The sequence below is a fragment of the Lepidochelys kempii genome, chromosome 7, assembly GCF_965140285.1.
Source record: "Lepidochelys kempii isolate rLepKem1 chromosome 7, rLepKem1.hap1, whole genome shotgun sequence".
Lineage (NCBI taxonomy): Eukaryota > Metazoa > Chordata > Testudines > Cheloniidae > Lepidochelys > Lepidochelys kempii.
The window spans coordinates 124,979,722-124,993,516 of NC_136386.1; the positions used below are offsets into that span (position 1 = coordinate 124,979,722).

General features: G+C 63.3%; 1 protein-coding gene across 2 annotated transcripts in view; it reads right to left on the minus strand.

Annotated features, from left to right (window-relative positions):
* CRTAC1 (cartilage acidic protein 1) overlaps positions 1 to 13,795 on the minus strand; it is a 36,047-nt gene that overhangs the window by 1,107 nt on the left and 21,145 nt on the right. Inside the window, exons 6-15 of one of the 2 annotated variants that reach the window (XM_073354644.2) lie at positions 13,266 to 13,400; positions 12,681 to 12,826; positions 10,555 to 10,691; positions 8,523 to 8,605; positions 7,487 to 7,587; positions 3,617 to 3,785; positions 2,730 to 2,875; positions 2,287 to 2,329; positions 1,772 to 1,915; positions 856 to 1,506 (exon numbers count right to left, since the gene is read on the minus strand). In XM_073354644.2, coding sequence (XP_073210745.1) covers positions 1,388 to 1,506; positions 1,772 to 1,915; positions 2,287 to 2,329; positions 2,730 to 2,875; positions 3,617 to 3,785; positions 7,487 to 7,587; positions 8,523 to 8,605; positions 10,555 to 10,691; positions 12,681 to 12,826; positions 13,266 to 13,400 — 1,223 coding nt within the window. In that variant the 3' untranslated portion in view covers positions 856 to 1,387. Of the gene's footprint in view, positions 1 to 855; positions 1,507 to 1,771; positions 1,916 to 2,286; positions 2,330 to 2,729; positions 2,876 to 3,616; positions 3,786 to 7,486; positions 7,588 to 8,522; positions 8,606 to 10,554; positions 10,692 to 12,680; positions 12,827 to 13,265; positions 13,401 to 13,795 lie in introns of those variants that run through there. The other variant, XM_073354645.1, reaches the window with a different exon arrangement.

The following is a 13,795-nucleotide window of genomic DNA, read 5'->3' on the forward strand; positions in this document are numbered from 1 at the left end:
AATCGCCCTTCAAACCGGAGCGGCTCATTCAATTCGGGAGCCAAAAGTTGATTGGCTGAGATGGGGTCACAGGACTGTCACACCTCCTCCGCCCCCCCAGTGCAGAACAGCTGGGGTGGGGTGTTACAGATGTCCTGTAGGGCCCCCTGATTGCCCCCCACCCTGCCGCTCCCTGGTTGCCCCAGCCCTGCCAGCCTCCTGGGCCCCCCCAGCCCCAGCTCCCCCCAGCCCTGTTCCATCAGCCCCTCCCCAGCAGGAGCTAATGGGGCTGGAGGCAGCCCGTAGCACCCACCCGCACATGGGTGCCGACGCCGCGGGCAAGCTGGGCAGCACGGACGAGCTCTCAGCCCCACGCATGGCAGCGGCTGGCTCGCGTCAGCTGGGACCGGTACAGCTGAGTCCGATGCCCACCCTCCTGCTTCCGCCCCCCTCCATCCCCTTCCCCACGGCTCTCGGACCCTGCCCGGGCCCCAGCCTCCCCCCACATGCGCAGAGCCGGGGGACTGGGCCCCAAGCCAGCAAGACGCTGGCCCCGCTTGGTGGCTATAGTGGAGAAAGAGCCAGGCACCCGCCTGGGGACCAGAAATCAGGGCCCTGGGACCTGCGTACCCATCCCATCGGCGGAGCAGCGAGGGGTCCTGCTGGGGCGCGAGAGGGGGTACGACCTCCTAGCACAAGTGGTGGGGGGACAGCGCTCTCATGCACCACCTGCACCCCATGCAGGCCCAGGCCACAGGCACCCAGGGTGCTGGTGCCCGCCCTCAGGCCCTCCCCCGCCCTCGGCCGAGCTTGGAGCCAACAGGGCCCCCAGGCCAGGGCGTAGCCCCCGCAAGCAACTCAGCAGGCAGGTGCAAATAGACAGGATAGAGTTTATTGGGTCGCTTCCCTGGGGAGGGGCTGGAAGACTGAGCCGGGTCCAACTCCAGACAGTGGGGTCAATTTGCTAGAAAACACAGCGGGGGGCGTCCTCCCCCACAGCGAGCGGGGCCGGGTGCATCCTCAGTGGCCCAGATAGGGGCCAGGTGAGGCAAACCTTGCAGGCCAAACCAGCAGGCACATGCTACGGAATCGATTCGACTGAGCATCCATCTCTGTTAAGGGCAAGCTCCCACGACGGGGGCGCTGACGGGGTCACAGGGCGCCTCCCTGTCTGTTTTCTCAGAAAACATGCAAGGGGTGATTGGCACATGGCTCTGCCTCCAGCACGGTCGCTGCTGTGGCCCGGGCGGCTCCGTGCCCTTCTCAAAGATGGCCGCGGCACAGCCAGCGCTTCGAGGGGCATTGGACAGGGTGGGGGAAAGGGGCAGAGAGAGGAGGACAGAGAGGCAGAGGGACGGAGAGAGGCAGAGAGACCGTCCAGTCCGTACACACAGGTCATTGGCAAAGGTTAAAGTGCATAGAAGTGAAGGCAGAGTCCGAGGCCCAGCGGGAGGACGGGGGTTGGGGGGCGCCAGGCCCAGAGCCGGCTCCCTGCAGAGGGGTATCCACCGAAAAAGGCCACTTGCGCTGCACAGAGAAGGAGAGACAGAGAGGAGGGGAGGGAGGGTCAGTGGCAGGCAGCTGGGGCAGAGGCGGGTCAGGGCCATGGGGCTGGGAGCTCTGTGCTTGGAGCAGCTCCAGGAGCATGGGCAGCTTCACGTGGCCTGCGGGGGGGGGGGGGGGGGGGGGCGAAACACCTTGAAACAGGTACCCAGGCTCCCCAGAGCGACCTGGGACTTGAACCGCCCCTGGGCCGGGGCTGGCCTGGCTCTCCCCCGGCTGCGGCACTCACCCACGCAGGCCGTGCCGTCCTCGCTGGGCTCGAAGCCCCGGCCGCAGCGCCTGTTGCTACGGCACCGGTACCCGCCGTACGTGTTGACGCAGACTGGCTTTTCCCTGGGGCACACGAAGGGGAACGCGGCACACTCGTCCGTGTCTGGAAGCGGACAGGGCACAGTGTGAGCCCTGGGCTCCGGGGAAGGCGCTACGGCTCCCCACCCGCCCAGACACGACAGCCCCCACGGTTGGGGCCCCAGCGCCCCCAGAGTGCAGCCCCCAGGCCGGCCAGGCTGCAGCCCTGCAGCAAATCTTTGCCCTACAGCCATGCAACAGCGCCCCACCTCCCACCCCCGCCAGGCTGCCGCCCCCCTGCCAAGTAAGCAGCCCAGAAATGCCCTGGCACACAACTCCTCCCCCGGCCATGCCACAGCCCAAGGTCCCCCGCCTGCCTGCCACCCAGCCAGAGCGATCCTGTGGCTCCTGCCTGGCACAGCCCCTCCCGCGGGCGCCTCACAAGCAGCGACTCACCAACACAGCGTCCGTTCTCGTGCTGGGAGAATCCCTGGCCGCACTGCATCAAGGGGAGAAGCAGAGACCCGGGGGGCTGGGATTAGTGTGGGGAGGGGCTGCCCCAGGCCTCCCAGCTCCCCCTGCTGGGCACTGGTCAGTGAGGGGCAGGCTCAGGGCCCACCCTGTCTGCAGCCAGGCAGGGGGCACGGGGCACTGACTCCCCAGCGCTCTGGAGCCCACACACCAGGGACGGCGTCGCACAGGGCAGGGCAGCTGGCAGGGGTGGCTGAGCCTTGCCTGCCTGGGTGAGCCTAGAGGCTCCATGTCCCTTGGCCTGTCCCATCCAAGCGGGTGTCTGCGTCCTGTCGGCTCCTTGTGCCACGTCCCCCGCCCTGCCTCTGGGAGGTGCCCCCGGCCCGGCCCTGCCCCACTCCGTGCCAGGTGCGCTGCATGGCACTCACCTCCAGCGAGGCGGGTGGGACCTGCCCCTCAGCACCCTCGGGGTAGGGGATCTCCAGCACCGAGTTGATCTCGCTGCTGGCCACAGCCCGGGCCACGACCCTGCCATCTGGCCACGTCACCTCCAGGCTGCTGGCTTCGTCCTGGCCTGTAGAGGAGAAGCCATCAGAGCGGGCAGCCGCGGGCCTGGGCCCAGCCTGGAGCAGGACTAGAGGGAGCAGATCTCAGCAGAGAAAGCTGCTGTCTGCCCAGGGGACCCTCCTTTCCCTGCTGAGAGCAGCAGCTTGGGGGGCAGTGGGGTGAGCAGGGCGAGGGCCCAGCACCAAGACGCTGTTCGGTCTGGTTCCCGAGCGCTTGGCTGCCCTGCTCACCCCGCAGGCCTGGCTGGGCTGGAAACAGGCGTGGAGGGGTCGGGGACTCATGGGGCATGGAAACACTCACCTCTCTGCAGAGCAGCAGCTGGGGAGGGCAGCAGGGGATGCTCAGCTCCCCCTCCCAGCCCAGGCAGCGGGCACCTTGCTGCAGCCAACGCTTTGAACCCCAACAATGAGACCCTCCAAGCCCCCCAATCTGTTAGCCACCGACTATCCAGGACAGAGCGTTTTAAAGGAACAGACCCTTCCACGGCGGGGCCAGCAGGGGGCTGTGGATCGGGAGTGAGGGGCACAGGCAGGTCTGGGGGGAGCCCAGGGCTGGTCTAGTAGGGGGCAGTGGGTCACAATTATGGGGCAGAGGCAGAGCTGGGGAACACAGCGTGGGAGTCTAATGCTGCCCTGACCCCATGTCTCAGCTCCAACCAGGAGCCACAGACAGATGCCCAGGGCTTCCTGGGGGCCGGGGCAAGGGCCAGGCTTCCCTCAGACCAGGGGTCAGGCTGCCAGCGACTCACCTAGGCCAAAGTGCGCCACGGGCTCCATCTCGCACAGGTAGCCCGAGCCACCGTCGATGATGCGCAGGTGTGCCCCGCTGCGCCGGGTGAACAGCACCACCCTGGCCCCCCGCGCAAAGGCCCCGAAGCGGGTGCGCGGGATGACGCGGAGCCAGTTATTGCCAGCACCCTGCAGGGGACAGACGGGTGAGACGAATCGGGCAGCGGGGTGGGGATTTTCTGGGAATAGTTTGTATGAATACTCTGTGTGCCTCAGTTTCCCCCTGTGAAGAAGTGGGACTGTTCTTAATGTTTTCTCTGAATATTGGGTGGGTGCCTCAGTTTCCCCTTGGCATTTCTTAAGTATCTAGGTGGGGGGATAAGGGGGTGTGATTGTTGCAGAGCCCGAGAGGGTCAGTGTGATGATGTCTGCACAGACAATGGCCGACACCCTGTCTCCTGGCCACTGATGGCCTGGGGCCCTCCCCTGCAAAGGTGCCAACTGAAGGGGTTGGAGAACAAAGAGATCAGGTGGCCTCCCCACCGGGAGAGACACAAAGGCCAGAGGAGGGGCTGGAGAGTTTCAGTTTGGAGCTGGCTGGGGAAATGGAGGGAGGCCCACATGGGGCTCTGGCCTCCCTGCCCCCCAAGATGGACCTGACTGAGGGGTCCTGTTCTCTGTACCTACAAAGCTCTGTTCTAGACCATGTTCCTGTCATCTAATAAACCTCTGTTTTACTGGCTGGCTGAGAGTCACGTCTGACTGCGCAGTTGCGGGGCAGGACCCTCTGGCTTCTCCAGGAGCCCCGCCTGTGCGGACTCGCTGGGGGAAGCGCACGGAGGGGCAGAGGAGGCTGAATGCTCCGCGGTCAGACCCAGGAAGGTAGAAGCTGTGTGAGGTGAGCTGTGAGTCCTGTAGACAGGCTGCTCAGAAAGAGGAGGCTCCCCCAGAGTCCTGCCTGGCTTCGTAGGGAGCAGTTCCAGAGCATCACTCGGGGACTCCGTGACACCCCCCATGCTGCTTTGTCACCTAGGGGTGGAGAAGGGCTGGATACTTGGGTGTGTGGGCCAGGCTGTAACTTCCTGCTCTCGGTGCTACCCAAGGCCTGCCTAGCTCTGTTCCACGCCCCTCATAACCCTCCTGCTGTAACCGTGCCGGCTGCGGCCCTGCAGGGGCTGGAGGTGGGGGGCATTGCGCCCCTTGGGGGTCCAAGTCTCTCTCAGGTGGACTCGCTGGAGGGAGCTCACAGCATGACCCAGGGGTGCTGAAGGCTCGGTCCAAGGAGGCAATGAAGCCAAGGGGCTTCCCCTAGTGACAGAGCGAGCCCCTGGGTGGGTCTGGCTCCCTGAAGGGGGCCTTCTCGGGCTGTTGAAGAAAACCAGCCCTGTGGGTTGGTGATGGGGGAGCAGAGGCAGGCTGGGGAAGGCACCACGAGGATGGGAGGTTGCTGAACGCATCAGAAGTATTTTGCCATAAGTGACTGGCAGCCAGGAAACAAGAGCAGCCAAAAGGAACAGCAGGAAAACGGCGTGTGACCTGCCCCTGGGGGCACTGCCAGCCTCTGCAGGGAGAGGGGGCTCCGTGGGGGGAAGCGGGCAGCCGCTGGGACGGCTGGAGAAGGACGATCAGTCCAGGAAGCAGGTTCTAGGAGGGTCTGAGAGCAGCAGAGGCAGCAGCCCGCGCAGCAGCAGGGCCTCCGTGCGATCTGGGTCCCCCGTCTCGCAGGGGGTGTCCTCGCGACCTGGGTCCTGACAGTCTGACCGGAGTGGTGGGGAGCTGAGAGCAAAGGGGTGAGAGGACCCGGAGGAGCGAAAGCACGAGGTGGAGCAGCAGGAGAAGCGGGAGCTGGAGGAGCCGAGGGGAGAGAGGCCCCACCAATGGGTATGTGGGGAAAGGCTGCCAATTCCGCAGGGAGCCTAGCTCCCCAATTGGTGCTCCAGTTTCAGTGGGGGGCTGAGATGCCGATCTCACTGCCCTTGGGAACACCTGCAGATTGAACTCAGGGACCCTGCGGCCCAGCTCCGCTCTGTCACCCCTTCCTCAGCCCCAGAGCGCTAGGAGCACATGGCCAGGTGGATGGAATCCATTCTGCGGCTATGAACAGGTCAAACAGGCTCCGCTGCTCAGGTCTGAATGGACCCCGAGGCTTAGGGGACACAGTTCTGAGGTGTGCAGAAGGCCCCGGGGGGGGACCTGCATGGAAGCCGCCCCCCAGCTGAGGTCACCACACTGCAGGGGGTGCAGCCTGGCGGGGTTGGAGCAGCTCCGTGACCTGGGGCCCCTGACAGCTTGGAGGCGGGGGGAGCGGAGCGGAAAACGTGGCTAGCGGCCAGGAAGCCAAAGGATCTGCACAGCGCAGGCAGGCTGGCAGAGCAGTTCGTGGGCAGCAGGGCCAGGCATGGAGGGACTGGCCCAGGTCGGGGACCCAAAGAGGGGCCACCCAGGGGTGCCCCAGAAGCAGGACTCTAGTAAGCCCAAACCAGGGGTGACGGTGGATGCGGCCGACCCCCTCCAAGGGACCTCAGAGACCTGTGATGTAATTTCTGTAGGCAAAACACCCCAGGGTTATGGAAGCAGCAGCCAAGCAGAACCCATGACCGGTTAACTCAGCAGGAGCCCGGCGGGGGCACTCCAGCTCCCCACGGGACAGCCTGGCTGTGGCTCTGGGAGGAAGCTCTGGTGTGATCAATGTACAGGCTGCGCAGGGCAACCCGCAGGGAGCAGGCGAGTTTGTCCCCAGAGGGTGGATGGGAAGAAAGGGCAGGTTCTGGACACAGGTGCTGGGGTGATGTTGGCACAGCCCCAATGGGGGGGCCCAGATCAGTTAGTGCCCCACGAATCTTGCGCCCTGGGGGGGTGTTTGGCCCCTCAGTGAAGAACTACTTGAGACAGGGGCCAAGAGGCAGGGGTGCAGGATCAGTGACCCGCGGAGGTGCTGATGGGGGATGATCTGGACATGTGGCTGGACATGTGGCTACAGCCTGCTCACACTCCCCAGCCTTGACCCGGGGTCACAGACTGCCCCAGGGGGAGGGAGCCTCCGGCTGGGGGAGACACACTCCCGGGGACCAGGCTGAATAGGGCAGAGCCAGAGACTTCGTCTGGGGGGAAGCGGGGTGACACAGTGGGAATGTGCTTAATGTTTACTCTGAATACTCGGTGTGTGCCTCAGTTTCCCGTGTGTTACTCAAGTATCTAGGCTGCAGAGACTCCAAGAGGGCAGGTGTGACTGCTGATTGGCTGTCTGGGCACAGAGAACCTGGCACTTTGTATCCTGGCAACTGATGGCCAGAGCTTGTCCCCCGGCAAGAGGAAGAGACAAAGGACTGGGGGTGGGTGGGGGCAGCTGGGCGTGTCTGAGGCTGGGCGGCTGGAAGTGAGTCAGTCTTCTGGTTTGGGTCTCCGGGGAGAGGGCCCAGGGCTCTGGATCCCCCCGCAACAATGGACTTTTCTGAATGTCCCCAATTTCTGCACTCACAAGCTCTGTTCTACGCTGGGGGCCCAACGACTAATAACCCGTCTGTGTCACACGCTGGCTGAGAGTCACGGCTGGCTGCGGAGTGGGGGACAGGGCCCTTTGGGGGCGGGTGAGGCTTCCCCAGGGGTCCCATCCAGGGGCACTCGCTGCCGGGAGCTCCCAGGGTGAACAGGGCCAAACGTTCCGAAGTCAGGCCCAGGAAGCACCGACGCCCAGGAGGCTTCTTGCCCTGGTGAGCGTGTGTCCTGAGGGGAGCCACGCTGCCCGAGAGCCCTGCCCGACTTCATTCAGAGCGGTGCCTGCACCCCCAGCCTGTGACTCCGTGGCAAGGGGAAACTGAGGCACGCACAGCAGTCATACAAAGTCTTTACAGCAAAGCCCCACTGTGGCCCAGCATGGGGCCCCAACGCACCTGGGTGCCCCTGAAGACTGAGAGTGGCTGTGCCATGGACTCGCCATGGGACAGGATCAGGTCCAGAAGCCCATCGCCATCGAAGTCAGTCACTGCACCCCCTGCAACGACAGCAGGGGCTGGGGGTCAGCCCCCATCGCAATCCCCCACCTCCCCGGCCCAGCTCTGCCCGTCTCTCACGCCAGCCCCTCCTAGCCCCGGTGCAGCCTGCACCTGGGACCGGCTCAGATGACCACAGGCTTGCAGGGATGATCCACCCCACGCCCAGTAGCCACGGTCGGTCGGGCTGCAGGCAGCCCAGAGGGACAGCGGCCGGGGAGGCAGCCCTGGCTAGAAAGGGCCGTTCCTTGCCTAAGATGAAAGAGAGTCAGTGTCAGAGGCAGGGGTAGAACCCAGGAGTCCTGACCCCCTAGAACCCACGCTCCTCCCAGAGCTCAGGATGGAACCCAGGAGTCTTGGCTCCCAGGCCCCCATGCTCTGACCACTAGATCATGCTGCCTGTCAGTAGCCTCTTCAACTTTCCTGACTGTCACCCTGCAGCACGCACGGAGCCACCCCAAGGTTCTGGTCCCTGGGGATGGGGTTACATCAGCAGCCACTGACCTGTGCCAGGCTTGGCTCCCTGGGGCCCCGCATCGAGGGGGCAGCACCCTGACCCTGACCCCCAGGAACTGACGGCGTCACTGGGCAGATGAGGGCGCAGAGGGGCCGGGCCAGACCAGGGCCCTGCTGTTCTGGGGCAGGGATGGGAGACAACAATGGAGCCATTGATCCAGCCGCCTGCAACCCGGAGCCAACCCAGGATTCGCCTGCTTGCTTCACCTCCCGCCCAGCGGCTGCAGCTCCCCACCCAGCCCTGCAGGCGCCCCCTGCTGACCAGGGCTGACTCATGTGTCACCCCACTGACCCCCGCAGCACCCAGGGGTCCCCAGGCAGTACAGCTTGGGGACATCTCAGCACCTGGCCCTGCCGGGGTTGGCCCAGCCCCTGGGGGTCAGGGGAGCCCGACAGCAGGAGTGCAGTGTGGAGGACTCACCAGTGCCCCGGCCCTCGGGCTCCATGGCGTCTCCTGGGTTCAGCTCTTCGATGACGGGATCCGAGTGCTCCCTGCGGACGATCCTGCAGGGGACGAGGGTGAGAGCCAGGCCCCGGGCCCCCAACCCCACCGGCTGCCCAAACCCCTCCATGTCTGCTGGCCACGTGACCCCCTGCCACAGCGAGCCTCTGGCTCCACGCAGGGTCCCTGGGCTGCAAGGGGCAGGGTTGGCAGAGGGTGCAGCCCTGTCGGGCGAGAGCCTATGCCAGTGCTGCATCCTGGCGAGGAGCCCTGCCTGGCACACACAGCATCGCCTCCCTTCAGCACCAGGCAGGTTCAGGCCGTGGCCAAGGGGCTCGGAGCCCCTGATGGAGAGACTGTGCCAGGATCCAGCAGAGCCAGATGGGCCTTGGTGTGGGTGAATGGCTGGGGTCGGAGGGTGGCCCTGTGGGGACTTAGCAGGCCCTATTCCCTCCTCTGAAATGGGGCAGGGCCTGTGTGACACAGCAGGGCGTGGGGCAGATTTAACCTGGGAATGTTGCAGGGGAGTTTCATTGGGGAGGGGAGACTTCCCTTGAGGGAAGATACCTGAGCCTGTAACCTGAGCCAGGAGGGGGGTTGGGGCGGTGACACCTTCTGCCCAGGAAACTGGACAAAGGCTGGAGGAGGAGCTGCGGGGAGGCTGGGGGAGATGGCTGGAGGGGTTTCCAGTTTTGGGAGTTGGCTGGGGAAGAGGAGGGAGCCCCAAGGCTGGGGTCTAATCTCCCTGCCCCCCAGAAGGGCCTGACTAAGGGGTCCTGTTTATGCCTTCAAGCTCTGGTCTGGACTGTGTTCCTGTCGTTTCTAATAAACCTTCTGTTCTACCGGCCGGCTGAGAGTCGTGGTGAATCGCAGGAAGTGGGGGTGCAGGGCTCTGACTCCCCCTCATGCCGTGTCAGCCTGCCCCTGGGGCTGAGGCTGAGGCTGACCTCGCTATTGTATCTGGGCAGCCTGGGCCCTGGGCACTGCCCCGCAGGAGAGACAGCCCTGACCTGAAGAGCTGAGGCCCTGATCCGGCAGTGGGATTTGTGTGGGCCTGGCCGTGGGGCCCGTCCTCCCACACAGCAAATGGCAGGATGCGGCCTGAGCCCAGAGGTGCTGCTGTGAGAGGGTGTGGGGAACAGGGGGCGGGTGGGGGCAATGGGATAAGGAGGGCATGGGGGGGAGGCTCAGGGGCAGGCTCAGGGAGCTAATCCATCCTGGGAGCTGGGCCAGGGACATGAGGGGAGATGTGGGGCCCGGGCTCAGCCCATGCCATCTGGCTGTGCAGAGCAGTGGGAGCAGAGGGGAGGGGTAACCTGGCTGGGGGATGCTCTGTGCCCACGGCCAGGACATGTCTCTTGGCATTGGCTGACGCCATTGGCGGGGAGCTCACCCGCAGCAGTGTGTTGGCTGGGGCAAAGCAAGGGCGCCCCCCAGAAACCAGCAGTAGAGCCAGCAGCTGGAGGGGAAACCCCACAGAATGGCTTAACCCTTTCCCTGCCCACTGAGCAGACCCAGCTGGCACTGCCCGGGGGGCACCATAGAGCATGCAGAGCTGTGCCCCCAGGAGGCCCCGTCTGCGGGAATGCTGTCACCGCACAGGCAGCCGGGGCCTGGTCGCTGCACTGATACTCTCCATCTGGGACAAATGAGCGGTTTGGTGCTAATGAGCCATCGATCCCCACAATTAATGAGGGGCTGCTGCACAGAACCCAGGGCATTAGCACTGTGAGTGAGGGGCTGATAATGACATTGCAAAGGGCTTCGTCACAGCGGCTGGTGCCCATGGGCTCTTGAGGGCACACCTCCTGGCTCCTGGGCACTGAGCACACCTCCACGCCAGGGGCATCGGAATCCAGTCTGCCCGCCCTCCCTACCTCCTGGGCACGCAGCTGTGGCCCCTGGCTCTCCTGGGCATGTTGCCCATCTCCTGGGTGGGCAGGTGAGCTGCTCTCATCCCCCGCCAGGTAGGCAGCCCGCCCTGTGACCCTGCCCCGGCGGGTGGCCCTACCGGAAGAGGCGGTTGGCAGAGGAGCCTCGGTACGCGATGTTGTTGAAGAACACCTCCAGCTCCTGGTCGTTGTCGAAGTCGGCTGCAAGGACAGTGCGGACGGGGGACGGCATGGAGAACTTGGGGGTGGCGATGTCCTGTGGGACAGACGGGTCAGGGGTAGTAGTAGGATTTATTTTTTGTATAATTTAGAATGAAGGATAAAGAATAAGAAGATCATAATGTAGCCATGACTGTTTTTCTTCTGCTTTGCAATTTGATGTTTCTGTTCAAAACGTTCCGTGTTGTGTGTGAATGAGGAATGGGTGTTAAGAGATAAGTGTGAAGGCAATCACTGAACCAGATGGTCTAGGGAGGAACCAGAGACAGACTGTCATAACCATAAGGGTAGCCTAAAATTCCTCCTTACCTGTAAGGGGTTAAGAAGCTCAAATAACCTGGTTGGCACCTGACCAAAGGAACCAATGGGGACAAAAGATACTTTCAAATCTGGGGAGAGGGGAGACTGTTTGTTTTGTGCTCTTTGTTTACGTGGTTGTTCTCTCTTGGGACTCAGAGAGGCCAGACAGAAATCCATCTTCTCCAGCCCATCCTAATCCAAGTCTCCAATATTGCAACTAGTATAGGTAAGCCAGGCAAGGTGGATTCGTTTATCTTTTGTTTTATGTGAATTTTCCCTGTGTTAAGAGGGAGGTTTATTCCTGTTTTCTGTAACTTTAAGGTTTTGAATCTGGACACCCTGTAAAGTATTTTCCATCCTGATTGTACAGAGATGATTTTTACCTTTCTTTCTTTTTTTTTTTTTTTTAAATAAAATCCTTCTTTTAAGAACCTGACTGATTTTTCCATTGTTCCAAGACCCAGGGGTTTGGGTCTTTGATCATTTTGTAACCAATTGGTTAGGATATTATTCTCAAGCTTCCCCAGGAACGCGGGTATAAGGGCTTGGGGGGATTACTGGGGGAAGAGGAACTCCAAGTGCTCCTTTTCCCTGGTTCTTTGTTAAATCACTTGGTGGTGGCAGCATACCTCAGTCCAAGGACAAATAGAGATTTGTGCCTTGGGGAAGTTTTTAACCTAAGCTGGTAGAAATAAGCTTAGGGGGTCTTTCATGCGGGTCTCCATGTCTGTACCCTAGAGTTCAGAGTGGGGAGGGAACCCTGACACAGATGCAAGGGCACCAGGAGGCTGCAACATGCCCCATTTGAGATGTCAGAGGAAGGCAGATTGATGACTCAAAAGATGAGATGGGCACCCATCAATGGGGACAAGGTAGCAGTGATCAAAACCAGCCTGGGGCAACTCCCTGAGAGACTTGATGAAAGAACAAGATCCAGGATGAGAAGGACAATGTAAGAAAACAAGCCCTCGTCAGATGACGATTGATTACAGCGTGAGGGTGCAGACCTCATGGGTCCCAAGGGAGGAAAATCATGAGAGAGAGAGAGAATGTATATGCTAATTGTTGTATCTTCAATAAACGCGGCATACTGCCTTTGCCCGTGTGCTTCTTATAAGCATAACAAGGGCCATGGAGTGATGGGGGAGCTGCAGCGCTCGGTGGGCTGGGCAGCACAGCTGGAAGTGCCAAGGGATATCTTTAGGAATGTGGTGTGCCTCAGTTTCCCCTGCGCTGTTCCCCCATGGGTGGGATAGGACTCTTTCCTCTCAGGACAGGCTGAGACAAGGGTGGGGCGTCGCCTGGCTGTTTGGGCCTGGCCCCAGATCAGTGGAGATTTGAGACGCCGATGGCAAATCCAGTCCCCAGGACACTGACACCCAGCACCCCAGGGGACAGAGATCTCCCCGCCTCTGTGCAAGGAGGCTGAGACATACTCCCCAGCTGGAGATCAAAGGGCTAGGATGGGGGTGGGGGGCTCAGAGGGGGCTGCTGGAAGAAGTCGGGGTTCTCACCAGGAGTCGGACCAAGGAGGTCAGAGCCTGACAGAGCTGGAACCCAGGGGCTCCCTAAGCCTGGCCGGGCTCTGGGCTCCCCAGAAGGGGCAGTGAGTGTCCATCCCCAGGGAGAGCTGGGACAGCAAGCCCCTGGGGAGGGTGTGGAAGGCTGGGGAGGCTGGGGGCCCTGGTCCCGGTGCCCCTCGGCAGCGTGTGTGCCCCACACTCACCCGGAAGCGGACCCGCCCGCCGGCACTCATCTGCAGGTAGAGGCGGTGGGGCCCATTCCAGTTGCCGTAGACGATGTCCACTTTGCCGTCGCGGTTGAAGTCGGCCAGGGCCACGCCGCGTCCATGCTGGTAGGGGTCATCCAGGCCTGCGGGGCAGCAGAGGAGACTGGTTGGGCGTGGGGCCAAGGACAGCTCCAGTGCAGAGGGAGCCCCATCTCCGTCTGGGCCGGGCACCGTGGGGGGCTCTGCGTGGCATGCAGCCAGCTGCCCCCCCAGAGGGAGGGGGAGGGGGAGGGAGGCGGGGGGAGCTGCCCGGGTTGGGAGTGGACGCCCCAGACACGGCTCCTTAACCCGCTGCGATCCCCCGCACGGTTCTTCGGCGGCCCTCGGCTCAGCGTGTTACAGTCGCAGCGTGGAGTCAGCCGGGCCCCACGCCTGGGAACCTGCTCGGGGGGCCCAGGTCTGGGAACACGCTCGGGGGGCCCAGCTCGGCCTCCTACGGGCCCTGTGGGTATCGCTCGGCCGCTCTGGCTCCAGGGCTGGCCCCCCGGCCACGCCACCGCCCCCACCCGCCGGCTCACTCACCGGCGCTGGCAGCCCGGTCGACGAAGCTGCCGTCCCCCTGGTTGTGGAAGAGGAAGTTGGGCCCGTTCTCGTTATCGCAGAATATGTCTGAGGCGCTTGCGCTCAGGATGGGGCCCACGGCCACCCCACGGCCGCCTGGGGACAGCAGGGCACTGGTCAGGGCACCCGGAGCAAACTCGGCCTCATGTGGCCGTCTTGTCCTCTCTGCGCCCCACACATTCCCCCCTCCCTCCCTCCCTCCCTCCCTCATTCCCTCAGGCTCCCTCCCTGCCCTCTCCCGCTCTGCCCCACACCTTCCCCTCCTACCTCCCCATCCCCTCCCCCTCCTGCTCAGCCCCCCACTCCCACTCCCACCCTGCCGCTCGGCCCCACACCTCCCCTCCGCCCCTACTCCCACACCTTCCCCTCCTCCCTCAGGCCCCCACTCCCACCCTGCCCCCTCCCGCTCGGCCCCACACCTGCCCCTCCTCCTTCCCCTCAGCCGCCGACTCCCACCTCCGCTCCCTCCCGCTTGGCCCCACACCTTCCCC